This window comes from Sminthopsis crassicaudata, chromosome 5, assembly GCF_048593235.1.
Source record: "Sminthopsis crassicaudata isolate SCR6 chromosome 5, ASM4859323v1, whole genome shotgun sequence".
Classification (NCBI taxonomy): Eukaryota; Metazoa; Chordata; class Mammalia; order Dasyuromorphia; family Dasyuridae; genus Sminthopsis; species Sminthopsis crassicaudata.
In genome coordinates this window covers 303,444,175-303,469,121 of record NC_133621.1, presented here as the reverse complement: position 1 = coordinate 303,469,121, position 24,947 = coordinate 303,444,175, and the positions used below count along the sequence as shown (strand labels likewise).

The 24,947-nt window shown below is 42.7% G+C and overlaps 1 protein-coding gene and 1 long non-coding RNA gene across 7 annotated transcripts in view; one reads left to right on the top strand and one right to left on the bottom strand.

Moving 5' to 3' along the window:
- The window catches only part of EFCAB6 (EF-hand calcium binding domain 6), a 202,197-nt gene that overhangs the window by 70,957 nt on the left and 106,293 nt on the right, over positions 1–24,947 (bottom strand). For all 6 annotated transcript variants that reach the window (XM_074271902.1, XM_074271905.1, XM_074271907.1 and 3 more), the window contains 6 exons: positions 23,445–23,510; positions 22,637–22,797; positions 20,936–21,088; positions 18,126–18,294; positions 4,959–5,073; positions 2,190–2,338 (listed from right to left, as the gene is read on the bottom strand). In XM_074271902.1, the coding sequence (XP_074128003.1) occupies positions 2,190–2,338; positions 4,959–5,073; positions 18,126–18,294; positions 20,936–21,088; positions 22,637–22,797; positions 23,445–23,510 (813 nt within the window). The remainder of the gene's footprint in view (positions 1–2,189; positions 2,339–4,958; positions 5,074–18,125; positions 18,295–20,935; positions 21,089–22,636; positions 22,798–23,444; positions 23,511–24,947) is intronic.
- Positions 5,820–23,583, top strand: LOC141545035 (uncharacterized). Its single transcript, XR_012482862.1, has 3 exons — positions 5,820–6,063; positions 22,143–22,229; positions 22,645–23,583. It is a non-coding gene; the product is annotated as an uncharacterized LOC141545035 (long non-coding RNA).

The following is a 24,947-nucleotide window of genomic DNA, read 5'->3' as shown; positions in this document are numbered from 1 at the left end:
GGGAATGAAAAGGAGAAAAAAAGAATAAAGTAAAAAAAATTGTATATAGCAGAGAACAAAAGAATAACCTACAAAGAAGCAAAGAAAAGGTGGACATTTATGAATGTAATTTCCCATTATATATCCTTTCTTGAATTTGTAATTTATTGTTATATATTTTGAATCTTCCTTGATGTTCTGCCGGGAACTTGGTAATGTTCTATTTTGTGTTCTTTTCCTTTTTTCTATTCTTTTTTAATAAAATAAAGTTCTAAAAATAGGACTACCTAAGTGTTTAATCAAATGCTAAAATATTCACTCCAAAAAAATTATATTTAAAAAAAAATTAAGACCAATGGACCCAACAGTCTTTTCTCTATTAAAGAAATGATGATCTCTGATAAAAAAAAATTGATAAAACAGAAAGTTCCAGGATGAAAAAATTCCCAGTTGAGAAGAGGGAATACCACTACATTACCTCGCACCATTCCTCATATAACAAAAGATTAAGAGAAACATGAAAAATCTTAAATGAAATGATGCAAAGTAAAGGGAGCAGAACTGCTAACAAACTAGAAGTCTAGCAGGTGGGGAAAAGCTCCATTAATGTGCTTTATGAAACAATGAACAGATGACTACAGAGAAATATGGGAAAGCTTTTATGAACTGATCCAAGTGAAGTGTGCAGAACTGGAAAACACATAAATAATGGTTAAAGTCATGTGAATGAAAAGAGGAACACATAGAGAGAAATCAAAAACAAGTGCTAGGAAAGGATAAAACCCAAGCTTGACCCCAAAGAAGAATATAAGGATGTTTCTCTCCACCCCCTTCTTTGAAAAGATGGGGAACTACGAGTGTGGAACAGTGCATACAATATCAGATTTGGCTGAGGTGTTGGTTTGTTTTTCTAAACTTTTTCTCTTTTTTTACTATATGAAATACAAGAAGGTTGTCAAAATGGAAAGGGCATCCAAGCAAAGAATGCAATAAAACGTGTTAAAAATAATCATCTTTCCATTTACAATGTGCTGTCTCACAATTATATGAGATTAAACAGTAAGCAATAATATCCCCCTTCTAAAGATGGGGAAAAGGAAGCCCACAGGGATGGCTCAACTGGCTTATGGTCACACAGACATAAGTAGCAGAAATGGAATTTGCATGAATTATTTCATTCGCTGATGTTCTTTTCACCAGATCCTTCTACCTCCTGAGATATTCCCAGAGGTCAGTTCTGAAGAGAACCTGTGGCCAAAGAGCTAGAGATAGCTGTCTGGTCACCGAGGGAGCCCTGGAAAACGTAGAAATGACCTAAGCTAAGGCCAGAAAATGAATCTTTTGTTTTTCTTTTTTTCCTGGACCTTTGAAAGAATTAGCATGGGATACTCCAAGAATGATTACTCCCTCCACCAATGCAGATTGGCAGTAGGGACTAGAAGTCTACAGGTCATGGGGTGGTAGGTGACTTATCCAGAGTCACAAAGCCAGATCCAGGTCTCCCCTATGCCATGCTGCCTCTTGCTCATTAGATGCCAAGGAAGCAGTGTGGCACAATGGTAGACACCAGACCTCCTGGATTCAAATGCTGACTCGGCCTCTCAATTCCTGTGTAGTCCTTCACAAGTCATCTTAGCTTTCTCATGGGTTTGTCCTTGATTTGGGGGGGGAGGGGGTTATTTGTAGAACTCTGCTTCCAGGGCAATACGGAAGGAATGTATTTTGGAGGGGCTTAAGAGAACACTGAGCAGGGTCCCAGGGAGGGGCTCCTCTGCCCACTGCCCTCCTCTCCCCTCTGAAAATCTAATGAAAGCTGAATCATGAGGTGATGATGGAAGGAGGAGAGAACTGGACTCGGGAGATGGGAATGGGGGGCCCCACCAACTGGTCCTTCCCTTCAGAGGGGCAGTGGGACAGAAGAAGGGGTGCAGGAGATCCAGCTGCAGATTTCAGCTTGGCTGAGTCTGGGGGAGGTGGACACACAGATTTGCTGCCCTTTCACACCTCCCCAGTCCCTACTCAGCTTGGCCCTGGGGTACCACTGAAGATATAGAGCACCTGAAGGTTTACAATCCACTGTTCTCATTATTATGTGAGATGAAACTGTGAGTTTCATGGACATATTGTTCATGGACAGAGCAGGACTTCCAGGAAGAAGGGGAAGGGCAGAGAAAGCAGAGGGACAAAGGGCTCATCTGGGCTCTCTTTACCCCGTATATTTCCTTAATCTTCTTAGGGAAAATCTTCAGGCACTCTTCAGCACTTGTAAAATGACTCTCAAAACTAGTCTTTGGAGTAAGAGAAGCGGGCACTGCCGGGGTCCCCGGAGACTCTAGTCCATTGGGTTTCGCATCTGAAGCTATTAAAGAAATTAGAAAAGGCCAAAGGTCAGAAGGCCCCTGCTTGATGTTTTTGGACCCAAGCCCACCATATTTGCTCTGATTGTACAGGAGTCCATCAGGGTGGGGACCCCCAAGCCTATCCATGCAGTGGGGGACACTGGTCAAAAATAAGTTACTCCCTCCCCCCTGTGGCCTTCCTCTAGTACCAAACTTCTGCCTGATGGCCCCCATAATATTTGACCATATTTCCTATTTATTTGTATTTTCTCATCTATATTCGTGTGGTTTCCCTTCAATGGAATATAAGCTCCTGGAGAGCAAAGGCTATTTCTTTTGGGGGGGGGTTATATCCCCAGTACTTACAGTAGATGCTTAATAGATGCCTGTTAAACACTTCTTAGGCAATTTAGTTTGGATCTTTACTGAAATGTTTGAGCTGGGAGGAACCTTATAGAAATCATCTAACATGGGAAGTGGAAAAACCCATAGAGCTCCCTTCTCAGAATCACGCTCTTAAATGCATAAAAACAAAATGCAAGTAACTACATCACATGGCATCAGTTATCAACATATTTTTTAAACCATCTGGGGTAGCCCAACTCCATAATGGGTTGGAGCTAGGCTTGTTCACAGTTTACAGCTATGAGGGATCTGGCTAACGGGTCACAAAACCTCCAGTGGAAGAGCCCTGGGTTTGGGTCAGAGTCTCCTTCGCTGCCAAGTGGTAGGGTGGTCTCCATCCAGTCCAGCCCCCTCCTGGGATGCCACAGCTCAGGCCTCCTGAATCCTACAGAGAAGCTTTCGCGATCCACCCCCAGCACTCGAGGACATAGATCTCGTAGCTAAAAGGGACCTCAGGGCCCATGGACGCCAACATCTGATCCTACAGGTAAAGAAATGGAAAAGTGCTACCCAATGGACTAAGTGTGGGAGGCAGGTGCCCATCAGCATGGGACGTCATTATGACAGAGGAATAACCAGGATGGGTGAGACCCGGAGACTGACAGCAAGGATGGGATATGCTGAGAGTGCCCTCAGGGGGCCCACCTCCCTAGGGAGGTCAAGGCCTCATACTGCCGAACAGCTGGGGCTCTCGCCCTGACACTGCTCAGCTCCTGACCCTCTGGGGGCAGACATCCCCAGGCCTTACAGCTCCCTCCCCATAGGATCTGGCTGCTCCCACTCCCAAACAGCTTATGTTTGTCAGTCCTTGAGCTCTGTCGCTTACATCACAATGAAATTGAAAAATCCTCAAGCTAATATTTATACCATCTTTGGAGCTCTTCCCAAGAGCACCTTCTCTAACTGGAATATCACAGGATGCTGGAGAAAAGCCCATGAACACAGGTTCAGGAGCATGCAAGCAGCCACTCCCCCTTGCTCTGGACCCCATTACATTTGGGAGGAAATCTTCATCCATCTGTCTCTAGAGAGAGCATCAGAACCAAGGACCAGACAAAAATGGTGGAAGGGAGCAAACAGCTGGGTGGGCCAAGCATTGATGCTGCCGTAAGATGACAGACTAAAGAACAAGGTCCAGGAGCACAGTAGGAAGTGGGCTTTACATGGAAAATCCTTTCCCCTCAGCCTCATCAACTCCCTCTGTAAAACTGAGGGTTTCCAATCTGAATCTATCCTCAGACATTCTCTAAGCTCCTTCAACACTCCAAATCATGACATTTCATTTCCGGGACCTCAGTTTCCTTTTCTGTCAAAATGAGGGAATTGGACCAAACGGCCTATGATGTTCCTTCCAGCTCCAGATCTGCTAGCCTATGAATAGCAAGCCTTGATTTATGGAATCCAGGGTGGAGGGGAATCTTTAAATCTGTAGGAAACTGTGAATTTAACATTCTGCACTTATAGTTTTGTTAATCTTAATTTGGTTTAACTGGGTGCAGATCTCACTCAAGTCAGGACCTGATCACTTCCCTCAAAGACCATCATCTGAATATTTTTTTAAATCCAAATGTGGTTAGATTAAGTGAGTGCCCCTGGGAGGATGCGGGTGAAATTACGGCACATCCTGAACCACAGCAGTCCTGCCGTTCCATGGTCCAGCCCAAATGCTATTCCACACACAGGATGTTCCTTCAGCTTTGGAATTCATAGCTTTATACAAGTTGTCCCCTATTCCTGGAACGCACACTTTCTAGCCTCCCCCTTGTAGAATCTTTAGACCTTTCAAGGCCCGATTCAAGGGCCACCTCTCGCGCTTCCCAGTAGCCAAGTAAGTAGTAGCCTCTTCTGAAGTTACTTGGTCTTAGTTTACGTTATAGTCAACATTTTACATTCATGTACATGTGAAAATATAATCTCCCCCAGTAAAATGTAAATGGGAACTTGCTAAACATTTGTGGTAGAGTGAGTGATTGGTCACATTGGTCATTCATTCACCCAAGCTCAAGCTTAGGGTCTGTGGCAACTCCAACAGTATCCTTTGGACAATCATGGCACTGACTGTCCTCGGGAGCTCAGCCTGGAAGCATGTGCCCTTTGCGAACGCTAGCGCTACCCGGCGACCGATGGCTCACAAGCTCCAGCTCAGAGTCCGAGGGATGGCTGCGGGACAAAGGGTGTTAACAGCTGTTCCTTCAAGATTGTTTCAGGCAACATTTGCATCTTACGTTTAGCTACCTTCAAATCCGGATGCAAAATCAAGATAACTCAGTCCTTCATTTTTATATCCTATTTTTTTAACCAGCAGACCAAACTGTTCATCATCCATAGGCATTCCGTTATCTTCCAGCACCTGGCAGAGAGAGAAAAGAGGAGGAGAGAGTTAAGTCACCGCCTCCACTGGGTAGCTCAGCTGGCACCTCGGAATGGGCACTGCCCAAGACAGCAGCCGGTGGAGGAGTGGAATACTTGTCTCAGCCAATGGCTCCCCAGTGCCAGCTGTGATTGACAGGGGATTGATTTCACTTTTACTCAAAGAATCGAAACTAAATCAAATATGTTTGGCCTGGCTCAGTTACCTCTTAGGAGGAAAAAAGTGTGGGGCAGGGAACAAGCATCAGGTCGGGAGATCAGAGAACAGGGCAGTGCGCACCTGTTATCTGTGTGACCTTAGTTGAGTCCCTTTTCCCTCTGGAAACTGGCAGGGTGGGGCAGGAAGCCTACTGCTCTCATTCTTGGCATAAAAAATGTCAGCTTTATTGGAACTTTCGGTCAAACATCGGACTCTCAATCAAACATTTGCTCATTTTAACTCGGCCAGGCTGGATTTTTTTTCCTGGCTTGATCACCCAATGGCCTCCAACTCAATTTCTGTCTCTACCCTCACAAACCCAGAAAAGAACATAACCACAAAATAGATTCTAACCTGCTTTCTGGCTTGAAACACCAGCTGAGGCAAGGATGGGGGAAAAAAATCTCTACTTCCTAGGTTTTGCAAATATGACTGCAGAGTCTTAGGACAGCCCCCTGAGGAAGCTGATTGGTTGATCAGATCAAAGTAGCCAGTGATGTCACAACACTCCATGCCCAACGGTCAGTTAGTCAGCTACCTTTCCTAGGTGCCCCACCCGTTGAAGGCAAGGGAAAGGAAGGCAGCCAAGGGAAGTCAGGCTCCAAGCTTCTGCTCTCCTAGAACTTACTATCTAAAGGGGACAGAGAAGGCTGGGGAGAGGCATGTCCAGCCCCCAGCCCCAAACAAGCACCCAGGAAGGCGCAGAGCACAAACCATGGACAGAGGGCCAAGAGCCAGCTGGAGCTGAGGAGAACAGCCTCCCCTGGGAAGGTGAGCACAGGTGGAGATTCAAAGAAAGGGAAGGTGTCACTGGCAGAAAGAAGCAAAGAGCCCAACTTTCTCAGAAGTCGTTTTGTGCTATCCCAAATGTCGGGAAGCTCGTAGTCTGCAATATTGGGGGGATGGGGAGGATGGAGGGAGAGAGATGGGATAATTGTAGCAATCAATACAATTTAGATTATGATAAGTGCCTGGAGGCAACTTGGATAGAGTGATGGATAGAGTACTGGTCAAGAACACCTGGATTCAAATCCTGGCTCTAACATTTCCTAGCGGGGGACTCTGGACGAGTCATTTCCCTTCCAGCTCAAGATGGATGATTCTACCAGTGGTGGTGGTATTGAGTCATATGTAACTTCATGATCCCATGTGGGACTTCTTGGCAACGACAGTAAAGTGATTTGAAATTTCCTTTTCCACTTCATTTTCCAGATGAGGAAAGTAAGAAACTTGACCAGAATCACCAAGTTAGTACACACCTAAGCAGGATTTGAACTCAAATTTTCCTGACTCCAGGCCCAGCACATTCTCCTCTCTGTACCCCCGATGTGCCCCTGTGATAAGTAAGAGGATAATAAGGAAAGAGAGATGAAATGGGAACACATCACTCCCAACCAAGGGAAGATATAAGCATTTATTAAATGCCTACTGTATACAAGACATGGGGAGTACAAAGATGAAAGATGGTCTCCTGCTTCTACAGGAGGGATAAATGCAGTCCACCAAAGAGATTAGTTAGGAAATGATGGTGGAATGATTGGGTATGTCAGCTGGGGGAGCTAGAGAAGGGAAGGAAACTCAAACTTGGGGAACAGCAGGAAACAAAACCCAAAGATCCATAGGAAGTGAGAGCTGTCCAGAAGGAGCCCCCAAAGCATGGGAAGAGCGCCCAGAGGTCAGACTGTCTGGAGCTTGATCACAGGAAGTTTCAAGTGTCCAGCTTCAAAGAGAGAAAGAAAATGGAAAATGACGCCGGGGAAGCATTTGTTGAGGTAAACTGAGGCAGCTTTGCTGATCTTCATTGGCCATGAAGAAAACAGCTTGAGAGAATGAGGAGGAGGAAGCAGCTCCCTGGTGAGGCCAGTAGGAGGACAATAACTGGTGTTCACTGAGCTAGAAAGAAGGGAGGTCGATGTTCAGTTGTCTCCCGGTCATGTCTGATTCTCTGCGACCCTTCTTAGCAAAGCGTGGGCTTGCCCTTTCCTTCTCAAGCTCATTTTACAGATGAGGAAACTGAGGCAGGCAGAGAAAAGAGACATGCCCAGGATCACAGATTTCTCCATCACTATGTCTATGACGCCTTCCCTCTGTTAGCTCCAAACTACTCTGTCTAGAGCTTTGGTAAAGCTTGTTCAAACATGAACGTGTTATCCTCTCTCCACTGTAAGTTCCTTGAGATAAGGACTTTTGCCTTTCTCCCTCCAGCCCTCAGCACAATACCTGACAAGGAGCGGTGCTTAATAAATGTTTGTTGACTGGCTATGAAAAAATCAAAAGTCTTCAGGTTGAAGGGATTCAGAGGCTGACCTAAGGCAATGACATTTTGAAGGAAAAGCCCCTGGTAGTGATGGAGAAGGAGAATCATAGGACTTGATGCTGAAGAACTGATGGGGACAAAGGGAGGGAGTTGAAAATTAACCCAGCATTCACCAGAGGGTGTTGGATGACAAAGGGAGTGAGATGAAGTGGGAAAATAAGGAATCAAATGATCTGAGCTTGAATCTGGTTCTGTCACTTTCTACCTCTATAAATGTGGCAAGTCATGGCTTTCTCTCCAGGCCTGTTTCTAGATTAATTAATAACTAAAAAAGGGGTTTTGATCCAATTCAACAAGCATTTATTAAGCACCTTCCATATTCTTGGAGCTCAAGGTGAGGATTCAGAAATTTTAGAAATACTCCCTGCTCTCAAGGAACACACATTGAAGAAATAGCCCATGCCTTTAGTCCTGTAGTTAGAAAGTTTCTCAAGGTTTCTTAAATGAATGGCCTCATTTCACAGATGAGGAAACTGAGGCCCAAGGCAGGGTGAGTGACTTGTCCAATGTCCCACAAATAAATTGTATCAGAGATGGGATTGAACTCAGCTCCTCTGGTTTGCAACTGAGTGCTCTTTCTCTACCTGGCACCCAATGTGTACAAGCTAGTATAGATACAGGGTCTCTACAGACTACATATGGTGATGAGCAGGGGGTTCATTAGGACTGGCCTCCTGAAGGAAGAAGTGTTTAAGCTGAGCCTGGAAGGGAGCTGGAGGCAAAGGTGAGAAGGGAGACCTATGTAGGCATGAGCAACAGTGGGACAAGAGGATGCTAGAGATGGGCAACAGCAAGTGGATCAGCGTGGCTAAAACAGGGCGTGTGAGTAGTGACTGGTGCTATTAGCCTGGAAAGGAAGTGGGAGCCAGCCTCAAAGCATCTTAAATGTTGGCCCCGGGAGTTTCCAATTCTCATGTTAGGGTCCCTGTGAGCCTCTTAAGATCTCCAAGAGGAATAAGTACATCCCTAGGTCGGATTCAGCTCTAGAGCTATAATCTTAAGATTCTTTTCTGGGTCCCCACTTGTAGTGACAGGAGGGGAACAAGAAATGTTTTTAATCCATGTTCCAATCCATGATTCAAACTACGCCCTACCTTTCTTCCAGGAAGGATCAGGGCAGCTGGTAGATTAGTAGCAGTCCATGGCAAATGAATTCGCAAACATTCTGTGAACTGGTCCCAGCTTGCAGGCACATCCTAGGCTTCCAGTTATCAATCTACTGACAAGAGCTGGGAAATGGGCACATGTGTTGGCAATACCTGACCTCTGTTCACAGCCAGCACATGCTGCTTGCCCATGTGGTCAAGTAGGTCCTAGCTCCAGAAGGGAACCCAGCCTATCGGGGAAGCAGAGCATGGACTCAAGCTGAGTGATCAAAAAGGAAGCTGCAGGCTTCAAGAAAAGCATCGCCCTTCCCCAAATGGGTATATTGGCTGCTTCCTTTCAAATATAATCTTGGCAAGTAAATTCGTGTAGATTTTTTATTGGGGATTCTTCCTGCCCCATTCTTTCTTAAAATGCTCACACAGAATAGGCAAGAAATATCCCCAGAATGCTGGACAGCACCTAAGAAAAGAAAGTATAGTTCTGAATGCCTCCAGAAGGCTGCCTAATAGCTGTGCAGGATGGGATCGGCACAGACCACCAAGCAGAAACAAGAGGGAAAAAGGTGGGGAAGAAGCACAATTATAAGGAAAGAGACTAAAACTTTGACAAATACAAAGGGCTCTCATACCTCCTTGATCCACTGACATTTCTAAGAAGAAAAGGACAGCAAATCGATGAGAAGTAGTTAAAATCAGAGCCTTTGAGGGAAGATTTTTCTGTTAATAGATATTAAAGAAAACTGGGGCAAAAAACAGGATTGCTTAAGCATCCTCCTCCTGTCCTTTCGGTCTGTGCTAGGAGATGTCTTCCCAAAGACTGGTCTGAAGCCAGAATAGAAATGTCTTCCTAAAGCACAGGACTGACCATGGCACTGTAGTGTCTTCCCCAATGCAATCCACTCCAGCAGCTTCCTGTGACCTCCAGGATCAAATAGGAAGCTGCGTCTGCATTCAAAGCCCTTCCAAACCCATCCCCTCTCCTCCTCCTCCCTAACATGCATCCCTACCCTTCTGGATGGTCCACCATCAAGACTCATAGCTCTGGGCATTTTCTCTGACTGCCCCCCTGCTTGAAAGGCTCTCCCTTCTCATCTCCATCTCCAGCTTGCCTGACTTCTTGTACCTACTTTTCTATAGGAAGCTTTTCCCACTCCCTCTTCATTCTAGTGCTCCCTGCCCCCAGATTATTACCAATTTATCTTATGTAAAGCTTGTTTGTACATATCTGTTTGCATGCTTTCTCTTCCATTAGATTGTAAGCTCTTTGAAAGCAGGGGCTGTGTTTTCCCTCCTTTTGTAATCCCTGGTACATAGTAGGAGCTTAACGTTTACTGATTAATTGATTTGGGCTGCCCTGGGAGAAGGGCTAGATCTCTAGAGGGAGCTAGGAAGAAGGAAGGAAGGAAGCATCTATTTATTCAGACTATTGCCAAAACAGTCTCCAGGATGATTTAAGATTTGTAAAGTATTAATTACCCTTGCTAAAGGTATTTAATGCTCATAGTTTAGGGGGGAGGGAAGAGAAGACCACAGTAGGAACAAGCAAGATTCCCAATTGTTTACAGACATTTTCAGACTGAATTGGTTGTAGGTAAAGAATCGATCTAGAGCAGCCTTTGAGGTGAAAGAAGAGAAGTTATCAATGGGAAGGGAAAAGACTGAACAAAGAAAAATGCTTAGGGAAACCATGGAGCTGGAAGTTGGAGCTGAGAGAAGCTATGGTGAGAGAGGGGAAGGGAATCAGTTGGCTCTCCAAGTGCATGAGTCCCTCCAGATTGGGATTGAGAACCCACAGTCACCATCTGGATCTCACCATCACCTACTGATTCATTTCAATAACCCAGAATTCTAAAATTCCTCTATCTGACCATAACTTCTGCCAGTCCCTCTCTCCCTATGCTTTTGACACCTCTCCCTAACCCTTATTCTTCATCATCATTATGATTTCCATTCTGTATACACCTCAGGACTCTTCCCAAGACTTCTTCCATGCTCCCACTTTACTCTGATCCCTTTTTGAGGTATGGATGCCTTTCTAATTGGGTCAAGGGGGAACAGAGTGACTGGCTCTGAACAAATAACTTTGACAGCATCTGAGGGTTTTAAATAGCGAAATCCTAAGTGAAGTTCAACAGTTCACTTCAATGATAGGAGAGATTGCAAGCTAGATGACATGACACAAATCAGGTCATTTGTGACTTCAAAGACACATTCCAGCCAAACACAGATAGAGACAGACAGGTCACGTACAAAAGAAAATAGCTTCAAAAACCAGAACCTTTGTAAATTGAGAGTTGAGCTGAGAAAAGGGCAGGTTCTGAAGACCCAGAAGAGTAAACTACCCAGTAGAGATGCAGTACCCAAGGGGAGCTTCATGAGGACTTTATGAAGTGAGAAAGCACTTTCAGTGCCTTTGTTCCAAAAATTATGAAGTTACCTTTGCCACATATGTCTCCTATATGTGTTCCTCCTTACCATTATAGTTTAGGTTTATGCCCATTCTTCCTGCAGATGCTCTGTTCATTTATAGGAAAATGCAAAACAGATTTACAGGAGGAATATTTTTCTTTCTATGCCATTAGGAAAAATGCCTTTGCTAAGAGTTAACTGGATTTTATAGGCTGATTATTGATGAGAAACACTTCAGTAGGGATTCATGATCTACAGGAGTAGGAGGAGCCACCCACAAGGTTTCCCCTTGAAACTGAGGTAACAGTTGCCCTTGGGAACCCAATCTTCAAATCTGAATGCAAGGTGGAATAGAGTCAAGATGGTGGGGAAAAGGTCCCCAAATGCCATAATTCCTGGAGCAACAGAACCCACAAAAGGATGGGGTGAAATAATTTTCCAGCCAAAGATAACTTAGAAAGTGAACAGGAAAGGTATCACCAGGGTGAAAGGGGAACACAAGTCCAATGCGGGAAGTACCAGTGGAGGCCAGGGAGCCACCTAATCATCATTGTAGCTTCTGGAGCTCTCAGCCCACAGGCATTAAAGAGGTCAGACCAACTAATTAGAAGGAGATTATAACCTCTTTGCTAACACTGGGGCAGAACTCTATTGTTTTGCCCATACTAGAATCTTGATTGAAATCCTGAGTGGCAGTCCCAGGGTGAAGAGGAGTACTAGCACATCAGAGCTCACAGCCACAGTGGATCGGGGACTCTCATTATAAGTTCAAAGCAGAAAATAGTACTTGTGGTCACTCGAAGACCAGAACACAGACCTGAAGAGTGGTAAACACACATCTTTAATCATAGCACTTTGGAAGAACTGAAAACTTACAGGTCTCTAGAAATAGCCCTCAAAACAGTTGCACAAATTCCCTGAAGCTTAGGACAGGACGCACCCTACTCTGGAAGCACAGCCTCACTTATTTAACAAAAAGTTAAAAGTCAAGAAATAGACTAGAAAATGAACAAACAGAAGAAAAAAAATCAAACTATATCAAGTTACTATGAGGACAAGATCAAAAGACACTCAGAAGATAACAAAGTCAAAGCTACAATATTCAAGGCCTCCAAGAAAAATATGAATTGGTTTCAGACCATGGAAAGATTTAAAAAGAATTTTGAAAATCAAGTAAGAGAAATAGAGGAAAACCTGGGTACAGAAATGAGAAATGCAAGAAAATCCTGAAAAAGTCAACAACTTAATAAAGGAGACACAAAAATTTTTTTAAAATACCTTAAAAACAGAATAAGCCAAATGTTAAAAAAATGGCTAAATGGGAAAAAAGAGGCACAAAAATTCAGTGAAGAAAAATTGCTTAAAAAACAATTAACCAAATGGAAAAGGAGGTACAAAAACTCACCAAAGAAAGTAATTCCTCAAAAATTAGAATTGGACAAATGGAACCGAATGATTTAATGAGAAACCATAAAACAATAAATAAAACAAAAAGAATTGAAAACAGAAGACACTGTGAAATATTTCATTAGAAAAATAACTGATCGGAAAATAGATCCAGGAGAGACAATATTAAAATTATTGGATTAGCTCTAAACCATGATCAAAAAAGGAGCTTAGACATCATCTTTTAAATTATCAAGGAAAACTGCCCTGATATTCTAGAACCAGAGGATAAAATGGAAATTGAAAGAATCCACTGATCACTGAAGGAGATCCCAAAATGAAAATTCCAAGCAAGATTATAGCCAAACTCCACGACACTCAGGCCAAAGAGAAACTATTAAGCATCCAGAAAGAAACAATTCAAATATCATGGAGTCACAGTCAGGATAACACAAGATATACCAGCTTCTACTTTAAAGGTTCAGAAGACATGGAATATGAGATTCTAGAAAGCAAAGAAGCTAGGATTATGACCAAGAATAACCTAGCAGCAAAATCGAGTGTAATTCTCCAGGGAGAAAAGTGAGTATTCAATAAAATAGAGGATTTTTGAGCAATTTTTGATGATAAAAATAGATCTGCATAGAAAATTTGACTTTCAAATATAAGATTCAACACTAAAAAAATGGGAAAAGGAAACCATAAAGGACTTAATAATATTAAACGGCTTACATTCCTACATAGAAAGATGATACTCAAGAATCTTCTCATTATTAGGGCAGTTTGAAGGAGGAGTCAGAATCAAAACACTTTTGAGGAGGACCAGGGTGAAAGGTGAGAATAAATAGGGGGAATAAAATGGAGGGGAATACATCGGTAATCATACCTGTAAAAACAAAATTGAAACAAGTTTCTCAGATAAGACTTCATTTCTCAAATGAGAATGAGTCGAATTTATTGATAAATGATCAAAAGTTGATCAAGTGATCAAAAGATATTAAGAGTTTTCAGATGAAGCAATCAAAACTATAGCCATATTTTAAAATGTTCTAAATCACCACTGATTAGATAAAGCAAGTTAAACCAATTCTGAGGTACTATCCTCATGCCCATTAAATTGGCTAATAAGATAGAAAAGGAAAATGACAAATGATGTAGGGAAAATGAGATTAATGCACTCTTGGTGGAGTTGTGAAATGATTCCCTCATTCTTTAAAATAATTTGAAACTTTGCCCAAAAGACTATAAAACTAGGCACACTCTTTGACCTAGCAATACCACCACTATGTCTGCATCCAAAAAGAAATAAAAAAGAAAAGGAAATGGACCTACATGGACAAAAATATTGGTAGCATCTCTTTTCTGGGGGTAAAGAATTGGAAACTGAAGAGATACCCATCAACTGGAGAATGAGCAAATAAATTGTGGTATGTGATTGTGATGGAATATTATTGTCCTATAAGAAATGATGAACAGAATGCTCTCAGAAAAAAACTAGAAAGACTTCTATGAGCTGATGAAAAGTAAAATATATTGTACAAAATTACACCAATATGGCAAGATGGTTAGCTGTAAATGATTTAGCTATTCTCAGCAATCCAGTAATCCAAGACACCTCTGAAGTATTTAGAATGAAAAATGCTATCCATCCCTAGAGAAGAACTAATAGTGTCTGAATACAGACTGAAGCATACTTATTTTGTTTATTTTCTTAAGGTTTTTTTGGTTCTATGTTTTCTTTCACAACATGACTAATATGGAAATATGTTTTGCATGACTACACACATAACCTATATCAAATCGCTTGCCTTCTCAATAATGGAAGTGGGAAAGATGGAAGTGAGAAGGATTGAAAGAGAATTTGAGACCCAAAAGTTTTTAAAACAAATGTTTAAAAAAAGTTTTATATATAATTGTGGGAAATGAATTACTAAATAATTTTATTTTAAAAGAACGAATTAAACAGCAGAGCCTCTCTAGGACTAAATGTGTAGAACTAAGATCCAGTCCTTTCATATCACATGATAAGTAAAGAAGCAAAGATACTTTTAAAATAGCCTTAAAGGTCTTATAGCAGGATAAGAGGACATAGTCGGTAAAGTAAATTATTTTGCTTGAAAAAAAATCTTGAGTGCAATTTGGGCATCATTCATAGGAGGAGGATATGTTAGAGCTATAAAATGGGAATAGTAATATCAACAGGCCATGTGCTTCACAGAGTTAGTGGGAGCATCAAATGGAATGATGTGCGTAAAGTGATTTCAAAATATTGAACTTCTATGTAAATGTCAATTATTAAGTGATTTGTTTAATAAGGTCACACAGGTAATCCATTGGGTTTAGAGTTAGAACTTTTAGAATTACATAGATGAAGTAAGGTAAATCAAAGTCAAACAGGGATCAAGCAGCAGAGGCAAGATTAAGTCTTGGTCTTCAGAGCCACCCTTCACTGCTCTCTCCACCACGCACCGCCTGAAGTAGGTTTATTGACAGCCTCATAATAAACAAGACCATAGGCTAACTTCTCTTCAGGACTAAGCTCACTATGAAATACTCTCTTTCTTTGGCCCACAGTGCCTTCCCCTTAATGGCATCTCTCTCCTTACTCTAACTCTGGCTAATCTAACCAACCAGTCAATGGCTTTCTCCTACCACATACAATATTTCCTTTTTTCTTGGATAATTGTGAGATAATTGGGGAATTTGTCTTTTTCCTTACTATTAAGCTCTCCCAATTCTTATTTCATATTTGCCACTCTTGTTTTATTTCTTATTTTTAATCTGTAAACTCTTCTTCTAAAGAACCTTCCTTTTGGCAATAAATAAATAAATAAATAAATAAATAAATAAATAAATAAATAAATAACCAAGATAAAACCAGAGCCCAGGTTAAAATGCTCTGTAGAGCTGCTAACCTTCTAGAAGTGTTTAGAAGCCAACAGTAACAACAGGGCCCTGGGGACTCTCTCTCCTGGGAAAGAAAGAATCCCGGCATCACGTATATTGTACAATATTGAAAGCATCCTATTCTCAAAGGGGCCGTTTGCCTGATATATTCAGAAGAAAATCAGCAAATTCCTAACGGCTTGACCTGGAAATGCCCACGTATAGAAATGACCCCTTGATAAACCCAAGCAGTGTTGAGCCATGGAACACAAATGGGCAATGTGAAAAATTGGCCTAAATTTGGTGCCAGTTTGAATGTCTTTTGAGCCAAAGACAATTACCAAAAGATAAGACTTTTGTTTGTGCCTTAGTTGTGAAAATGCAACATGACTTTAAAAAATCCAAAATTCTAACATATTGATATATTAAATTGTATTAAAATTTGTGAAAACTCGGTGTTTCAGATGAAAGAAGTTCTTGATCTACATAGACAAAGATTCAAACGGAGAATACACTTGGAGGGTTATTCTACAAGTAACAGTATTGTCTCTAGAAAGTTCTTTAAAGTTAAAAGGCAGAGCCCTTCCAATTCATAACAACAATAATGGTTATCAGAACACTTTCAGGTTTTACAAAGCAATTTGACCTTCAAAACAAATCTGGGAGATAGGGACTAGAATTACATCCATTTTACAGAGGAGATAACCGAGGCCAACAGAGGCTAGGTGATTTGCCACACAGGGAGGCAATTTCTCCATCTGCAAATGGGATTAGGTGATCTCTTGGGGCCATCTTGGCTCTAAATCAATAAACTTATGCTTTCTAAATTTCCAAGGTAAAATTATTCGCCTCTAGCCTAAGACATTTCTTCAAACATCTACAAAATCTTCATTGTAAAAATAAACTGTGGGGTGAAAACAATGGCAGAGCTTTTGTTTTGACCAAAGCAAAGGCTTTTCCTGAAGAGCCCTATCAGCTGGCTGTGATGACTTGGCAGGAGAGGGTCCATAGGCCCATGAAAATCAGAAAGGGAGGGGAGGTAGTCTTTGCCAACCCTCACCTCGGAAACTCCCCAACCTCTCCCAAGATTTCTCACTCCTCGGGGTTCCTCAAACCTTAGCTTCCTTTTCTTTGCTTTAAAAACATTTTTATATTTCACATATACTTACATATGAAAATATTTTCTTCCCCAGTAAAATGGAAGCTCCTTGAGGACAGAGATCATTTCATTTTGGAGTTTGTATCCCAGTATATCGTATAGTTCATGGCACATGGCAGGCATTTAATATTAATTACTAATAGTATCTCTTCTTCCCTCCTCTTCCCCCGGCCCCTTTATTTACCTGGCCAACATTTAGAACTATTTACATGTATTTTAGTTTTTCATTATATTGTTAATTAGGCTTTTATGATCCAATCATGCAAAGATGAGGGGAATGTTTTATATTTATATCTCTAAACCATTTTCCTGAGGTGGTCTTGGCAGAAATTTACTAATCCCTGAATCGGAGGCATTAAAAAACTCTTCAAGCCCTCCTCATCATCTCCTAATTCATTCCAATTTCCTGCTTTCCTAGAGAAGCCTTTGTAGTTATCCCTTCCCCATCAAAGGGGGGTTAGGAGTGTGGTACCCTTGAGATCTGGAAAATCCACAAATTTTTTTGGCTCTCCCTTTGTACGAGAAAAGAAATCTGAATTTTTTTTTCTTTTATGGGGTGTTTTAACAGTACCTTATTATAAAATCTGAGTTGATATCATTCAATACTATACATATGTTTTCTACATTTCTGAGTTTCTAAGTTGTTCTGTGTTGTCTGCTGAACTTCTGCAAAACTCCCCCAAAAAATCCTCATTTGATTTCTTATGCTGACCTGTGGTATATCAAAACTGGGATGGGCAATGTAATTCAACATTCATTAAGTACCTACTGCATAAAGAACAGCATGTTTTACGAACAAGGAAATGGAACAGGTTTAGGTCAAACACAACCCTTCCCTTCATAGAGCTTATAATCAAGTGCATTAAAATGTACTTTCTCTCTCTCTCTCTCCCTCTCTCTCTCTCTCTTTCTCCTCTCTCTCTCTCTCTCTCTTTCTCCTCTCTCTCTCTCTCTCTCTTTCTCCTCTCTCTCTCTCTCTCTCTCTCTCTCTCTCTCTCTCTCTCTCTCTCTCTCTCTCTCTCTCTCTTTCTCCTCTCTCTCTCTCTCTTTCTCCTCTCTCTCTCTCTCTCTCTCTCTCTCTCTCTCTCTCTCTCTCTCTCTCTCTCTTTCTCTCTCTCTCTCTTTCTCTCTCTCTCTGTCTCTCTTTCTCTCTCTCTCTTTCTCTCTCTCTTTCTCTCTCTCTCCATATCTCTCTCTCCCCATCTCTCTCTCCATCTCTCTCTCTCTCTCTCTCTCTCTCTCTCTCTCTCTCTCTCTCTCTCTCTCTCTCTCTCTCTCTCTCTCTCTCTCTTTCTCTCTCTCCATCTCTCTCTCTCAAATATTCAAAGAGTTTGGTCCATCCAATGTAGGTATTTTCCAAGGCTGTCTTCTGCCACTTATGTCTTTAGGGAAATGTCAAGGATGACAAAGAGCTCCTAAAGACAGTGCTGTTTGATTTTCTATGTGATATTCTCAGGCCCCCGATTCTTGGGGCTTACACCAGACCAGTGGGTAGCAATAGGCTGGACACCCAAGAAACATACTTAAACACGTGCACATGTGCACACACACACACCTCCCACTTTCCTACCTTCCTAAAGTCTTCTTTGCTGATTTTTTCCAGGGGATGCTTGCTGTACTCAAGGAAGGTGTCTCGAAAGCTAGTGTCCTGCTGTTGGATCCAGTTCTTGAGACTCTCAATCACTTCTTCAAGAGTCTTGTTTCTCACTGGCTCACTTTTATAATCAGAGTGCTTGCTCCTACAAACACAGAGGCCCACCACGTTTACAAAAGCACATTGGCACATGGGCAGTCATGAATGGGGATCTCTTGAGCTGAACTATACAGCAGCTCAGTGTTCCACAGACAGCTGCAGAAAAGCGTTCTGTCAGCTGGTCAGTGTCCATCTCAGTCCTCCCTAGCTGCCCATCGAGGGGGTGGTCTAGATCCTTTTAGAAGGTAAAGACATCTCCAGGGATGGTGGAAGTCTTTAGGCAGGTGCTCCTTGGGGAGGGCTAACTAGAGAGGAAGCCTATCAGAAATTACCTGGTCTGGATGGCTGTCAAGCTCCCACACTGGCTCTGGTATTCTGTAAGAATGTCATATCAAGCCGTTTGCTTTATGTGCTACAGGCCCTATACTTGGGCCAACAGACGAGCCCTGGGCCCCCAATTTATCTCATCTAAATCTCATTTGTACCTCGTTATTTGCATTTGTCTTCCCCATTTGACTGAGGATAGGGACAATCTCTGCCTTAATTTGTATTCCCAGGGCTTGGCACAGGGCCTGGAACATACCCAGTGCTAAATAAATGCTTAGCAACTTGACCTCAGACCACATTCCATCATTACTAAATCACTGATGGTGCCCTTGAATCAGGAAGGACTTGAGTTCAAATCCCACCTCAGACACTTAGTTGTATGATCCAGAGCAAAACACTTCTTGACTGCCCTCCTCATTTTCTTCACCTGTAAAATGAGGGAAATAACAGCATCTAGCTCCCAGGATGGTTGTGAGGATCAACTAAGATCAAATACAAAGTGGCGCTGGGATCCAAACAGCATCTACCCCCTGGGTGGTTGTGAGGATCATTACTCCAATACCATCTGGGGGAAACAGGTTTTCGGCAGTCACCATGTCCTCATTCACACACACGAGGAAGCTGAGATCCGGGGAGGTGACAAGGAGGAGTGGCTCCTACCACTGCGGATCACTGTGACTTTGCTATCAGGTAGCCACAGAGAACGGTGGGGCATCCTGGGCACCGTGGGCACCCTGGGGCAAATGGTAAAATACAATAATGATAGTAAGAACAGCAGCATTTCTGTAGCTCTTTGTAAAGTGCTTTACACACATGACCTCATTTGTTCCTCACAACAACCCTGGAAGGTAGGTGCTGCTATCAGCCCCATTTTACAGATGAGGTAACTGAGTCACAGAGGCATGAAAACAATTTGCCTCTGGGGTCACATAGCTGGACAATAAGCTCCCTGACAATCAGAAGGGTGTTTTTTGTCTTGGTAGTCCAGGAAGTGGAATAGAGTAAGTCCCTTCCCTCGGGCCCACTTTCTCATCCACATTGAGAAGGCCCTTCCAGCACCAGGATCCCAGGACCATCATTAATGCATGGACCTTCAAGCCCATTACCATAACTCCAGCTCCTCTCCCTGTCCCCTCTCGGTCCTACGGGGATTTTAAGCTTTCCTTTTCAATCTGATCCATCTCTCCCATTCTGAAAGCACCTGCCAAAGCTCCTACTTTAACAGGAACATCTTCGGATTTCATCAGCCGCCATTAAGATAATCCATTGTTACTTATCCCAGAACATCTTCCAAGGGAGGTTACAAAGAGAAAAGCTCACATCTATTTTACATTTCTTTATGGATTTATTATGACCCATGAACAAGTAAGTTAAAAATCATTCTCTTTCATTAGTACTCAATGGCTTTTTTCAAAATGAAGAAGAGCCAGAATATTCATTGGTTGGACTTTTTTAATAGATTCCCTGAGTGTGTTTTATGCTAAGACTTAAATTTGGCAGGTGTTTTAATAGCTTGTTCACTTGTACTGGAAACTAGAAACTGGGAGCTTTTCCCAAAGAAGATGAAGTCCAGGCCATTGGAAAGATAAAAGAAGCGATCCTGGGTGAAAATGACAGACTCTTGGCTGGAACTGGAAGTCCAATGACTGACTCCGCACCCAACCTGGATATAGAAAATTCTTGTTCAGCCTATGCCAGAGAGCCCAGATTGGAAACTGGAAGACCAAGGTCAATTCTTGCCTCTTTTATCCACTATGTGTGACCATGATCCTATCTCCCTGTCTATATAAGAAGTTTTGAATAGATTGACTCTAAAGTATTTTCCAATCCTGACATGTGGGAGAACTATAATAGGTATAACATTAAAACTTAGGCTCTAGTCAATTAACAAGCATTTCTTAGCCACCACAATGTGCCCAGTACTGGGCTGAGTGTCAGGGATAAAGGAAATGAAATAGCCCTCCTCCTCAAGAAGCTTATTATAGACTGAGAGCCAAGCATTCTGCCAGGTTCCGGGACAGAACAAAAATGAACCAAAAAGTCCCTGCCCACAAAGAGCCAACTCAAGTCCACTTTCTAAGTCCCATGTCGTTTCTCAGAAGGCAGTGCTGGTTTTGTTTTTTATTATTTGGGATTCTTTACCATTCCCCTTTTTAATTTCGATTCCAAGTCCTCTCCCTCCCCACCCATTGAGAAGGCAAGCAAATTGTTTTTCTCAGATTTTCCATAAATGTCACAACGCATCAATTACCCCGAAAAGATGTATAACATATGTACCATTAGTCTTATTTAACCAATAATAGCATAGTCAAACCAATGAATAATTATTTTTACCCCCAATCAAAAGCCTGTCTGTCTACCTGTCAGAAGTATCATCTCTTCGACCATTTGGTGACTGGAAGCTCTGAATGGTGACTACAGAATCTTGGATCGGGCTCATGATTCCGATACTGGCCAAAAGTTTCTTATAAAGGATTCCTCCTGAAGTTACATCCTGGAATTTATCACAGAGTCTGAACAAAAGAAAGAAACCATCAGAACTCTGAGGAGTAAAAGCAAAGCCGTACTCCACAGCTCTGGCCTGTGAACCAGTTAAGCCGTCCCACCAGCCCTAGGGTCTGCAGAGGTGATCGTGCGTTTCCAAACCAATTCAAGCAAGGCCTGCTCTTTCAGAAACACTTTGCCTATTAAGGTAACACAGAAATGGGGCTTTTTTTATTTTTCTCATAGAGACAGCCAACACAACACAGCAATCGGCATGCATTAAGTTCCAGCTGTGGATGGAGCCCTGTGCTGTGTATGGAGGGAGATGACAAATTTTGATAAGAGCCCAGTCCCTGCCTTCCCAACGCTCCCCAACTACCAATAAGACACATAGAAAACAGAACACTATCCCAGTATGAAAAGAGATGTGCAGGGGGAAAGGGTTTGCTGATGGGGACTCTTTATAAAGAACTTTATAAAGAACAGGAACTCAAGGGGCAACAGCAGAGATCATTCCAAGCATCGAGAATGGACGGACACACAGTGATGTCATCTCTAAAGGAGGGACACTCACCCTGCCTCCTCTGGAAGGGTTTAAAGTCAGTGTCACACAGGGGCACGGCTTACGGTTATACCCGCTCCCCTTTTTTTAACTAAAGTCAAAGCATTTTCAAAATGTGTCATGTAATTGTCCACGATTACTATGATATGCATTAGGGGGAGTCAGAACTGAGTCAAATCTGTCTCAAATGCTGACTTGTGACCCTAATAATTCTCTAGACCCCATGTGCATTTGCTCATCTATAAAATGGGGATAATAATAGCACCTCCCCCCTGAGGTGGTTGTGAGGATCATAGTTATAAAGAGCTTCACACAGTCCTAATGCACTTAATAAGTGTCTCTTGTATATGTGTATACATGCAGCATGGCTATGTACACACACATGTAGGCGACATAAATGGGAAGCGGTCTGGTGTGGTAAGTGTCAAATTGTAGTCGAGAGGCTCTGGCTCTCCCTTTCCTGGCGCTGCCTTGTCCCAAGTCTATGAGAAACTTAAGGAAGGCCTGTGTTTCTCCCTCAGCAGCAGAGACAAGCTTCTGTACTCGGTGGGGGCTAATGTGATGAGCTCCTGGAGGGAAGCAGGACTTCATCCTGTAGAAGACCACAGGTGAGTTTGCGGCAATCTCCTCTGGCACAGGAGATTTAGAAAGAAAAGGACATGATGAAAAGGCAAGAGCTGACCAATCTTGAGACACACACACAGTAGCACAGTTTACACTTAGACTAGTTCCCTTTCTTTCAGCTGGTTGAGGTTGACAAAGCACTTCCCAAATGGCCATGCTAGCTGTCTCCTGGCCATTATCTAGAGCAAGAGCTGGCAACCCTGGCCCAAAGGCTAAATCCTGCTGACTGCCTGTTTGCATAAGGCCAATGAGCTAAGATAAGCCTAGGGTATCATTCAGAGTTGACCAAATAAATGACGACGATTCAACTTGGGATTGATTTTAAGCAGAAGATTTAGGGAAGTCTAGATGATGAAGTGATATGCTTGGAATCAATCACCAAACAACTTACTTTGTCAGATGCTCATCAGTCAAATACCGACAGAATGTTTGTAAGATTTTCTTCAAGTGATTTCTACTAATGAGTCCCGTGTCTCCGATGTCGTGGGTCTTCAGCAAGACATGGAAGTCTTGCAAGTTTTTAGAAATGGCATCCTGAAGGACTTCTTCCACCTAATGCAAACATCAGGAACATGTTTTATTTAATGATCCTTTTCACAGGACAAGGGAAGCAATGTCCCCTGAACGAACGTGGAGAGAAGGAACTGCAGCAAAAATGAAAACTGGGCCTTGAATTTTTAATTGGGGTTTGAGTCCTGTCTCTGACATATGTCAAACATGTAGCCCCCCACAAGTCCCAGCTCCTCTCTGGATACGTTTTCTCCTTGTAAAACGGAGATAAGGCTAACATTTGCCCGGCCTGCATCACAGGGTGCTGATGAGACACATGCTTTGTTCACTGTCAAGTTCATGAGTGATGGCGCTACCTCCGTGTAATCGCCCTGCATCTCCAACAGCCATCCCAGCAGGCACAAGCGTTGGCAGACACTAGCAAGGTGAGAAAGCGCCGAGCGCCAGTTGGGATGTACCACTATGTGTCTGTCTGTCCCTAGCACGGAGAGGCTCCTCACCAGAGTGATAGCCACTTGGGGATGGAGGCTTTTGGTGGCCAAAATCTGGCCATGGACTGGATGCGCTCACCGCGCCCTCGCGCCCTGGAAGTCCTGATCCAGCCTAGCTGGCATAAGGTTGATAGTCTGGCTACTGATCTTATTTAACAAGAAAAGGGAATATTTAACAAGAAAGGGAATATTACTTACTGAATCCCAAGCCAGAAATTGAGGTGCCTTTTCATCTTTGAGTCCATTCGGTCTTTTTTTTTTCATCTAATGGAATAAGAGAGGGGGCGGCGTATTGGCAAATTAAAACTGATTACATAATAAAATTAATTTCACGAGATTCTTTTATGCCTTTTCCAATCTCCCCACACTATCCCTTGTGTCTGCCTTCGCCCAGACTCTGGCATGTCGTCCTGACCATTTTGCCAATCCTCAGCCTTCCTCAAGTCTATGCACAGGTACATTAAGGCACAGGCCTTAATGCATTCAGTTAAGAGCTCTCTTTCAATTTATGCTACATTTGCTTCTCTGTTTAGATGCACTTATCTAAAACACACACATACCCCAACACCCCAGAATGGAAACTCCTGGTGAGTCTGGAGGCTTTGAGATTTTTCAGTGGTGTGGGATGGGTATCTTTTTTCTCTATTTCTCTGATAGCTAGCCCTACGTGAGGCCCACAGCAGTTTGATAAATTGATGCTTCCTGAATGGAATATATTCAGGATATATATGGCTGCCTATAGAAGTCATTCAATAAAGATAGTTTGCTATGACATTATCTCTTCCAGTGTGTCCAGCAACGAAGCTGTCCCATCCATTAATGTCTGCAAATTTCTTCTGGGAATAAAGCCTGCTCGCTCTCATAGCTTCAGTTAACCTTAACCCCAGACTAGGTTGTTCCCCCAATTCTCACCCTTTACAAAGCAAAATAGTTGATGAGATGGGTCATATTGAAGTCAGATTGCATAAAGTGATATGTCTGGATCGCACACACTCCTCCAAAAAAGCCTCATACAAAATTTCTCAATGGACCCCAACATGGATCAAATTCAAAACTTTGGGCCTAATAAAAAGCCCCTTTTAAACCAGGGTGTTCTGGGGGCTCCAGGTCAATGGGAAAGGCAGAGAGAGGGTGCCTATGTTGAGGAATCCAACTATTGGATATCAGGAAGGTCATTTAGGAAGCATGTATGATGCCCCAGGTACAGGAGCCGCAAAGAAAGGGCCTCACAGGCTAATGGGGGAGACAAGCAACTGTGTGCAAGTCTAGGCAGGAGAGAGTGGAGGTTCTCTCAAATGGAAAGCAGCCTTAAAGAGAATTGGGAAGAGCTTCTTACTAAAAACAAGCCTTTCACTGCACTACCACGCCCTAAAGATATCAGCTGTAGGCAGCAGGGCAGGAGGAGGAGAGCCCTGTCTACATCTGGAGCCAGGAAAGCCCTGAGTTTGCATCATTTCTGCAGTATGATCAGGGTCAAGTCCCTTAACAATTCCAAACCTCTATTTCCTCTTCTGAAAAATGGAATGAATAATCCTTACATCTTTCAGAAGATTGTGATAAAAGTACTTTGTGAACCTGGAATCCCTGAAAATGCTGGATGAGTCATGTGGTGAGAAGTCCCAATAAGTGGCCAGCAGGTGGGATGTCCACAGTGACAATACATTCACTGACATCAGGCAACCCTTTGCACAAGTTCTTTTC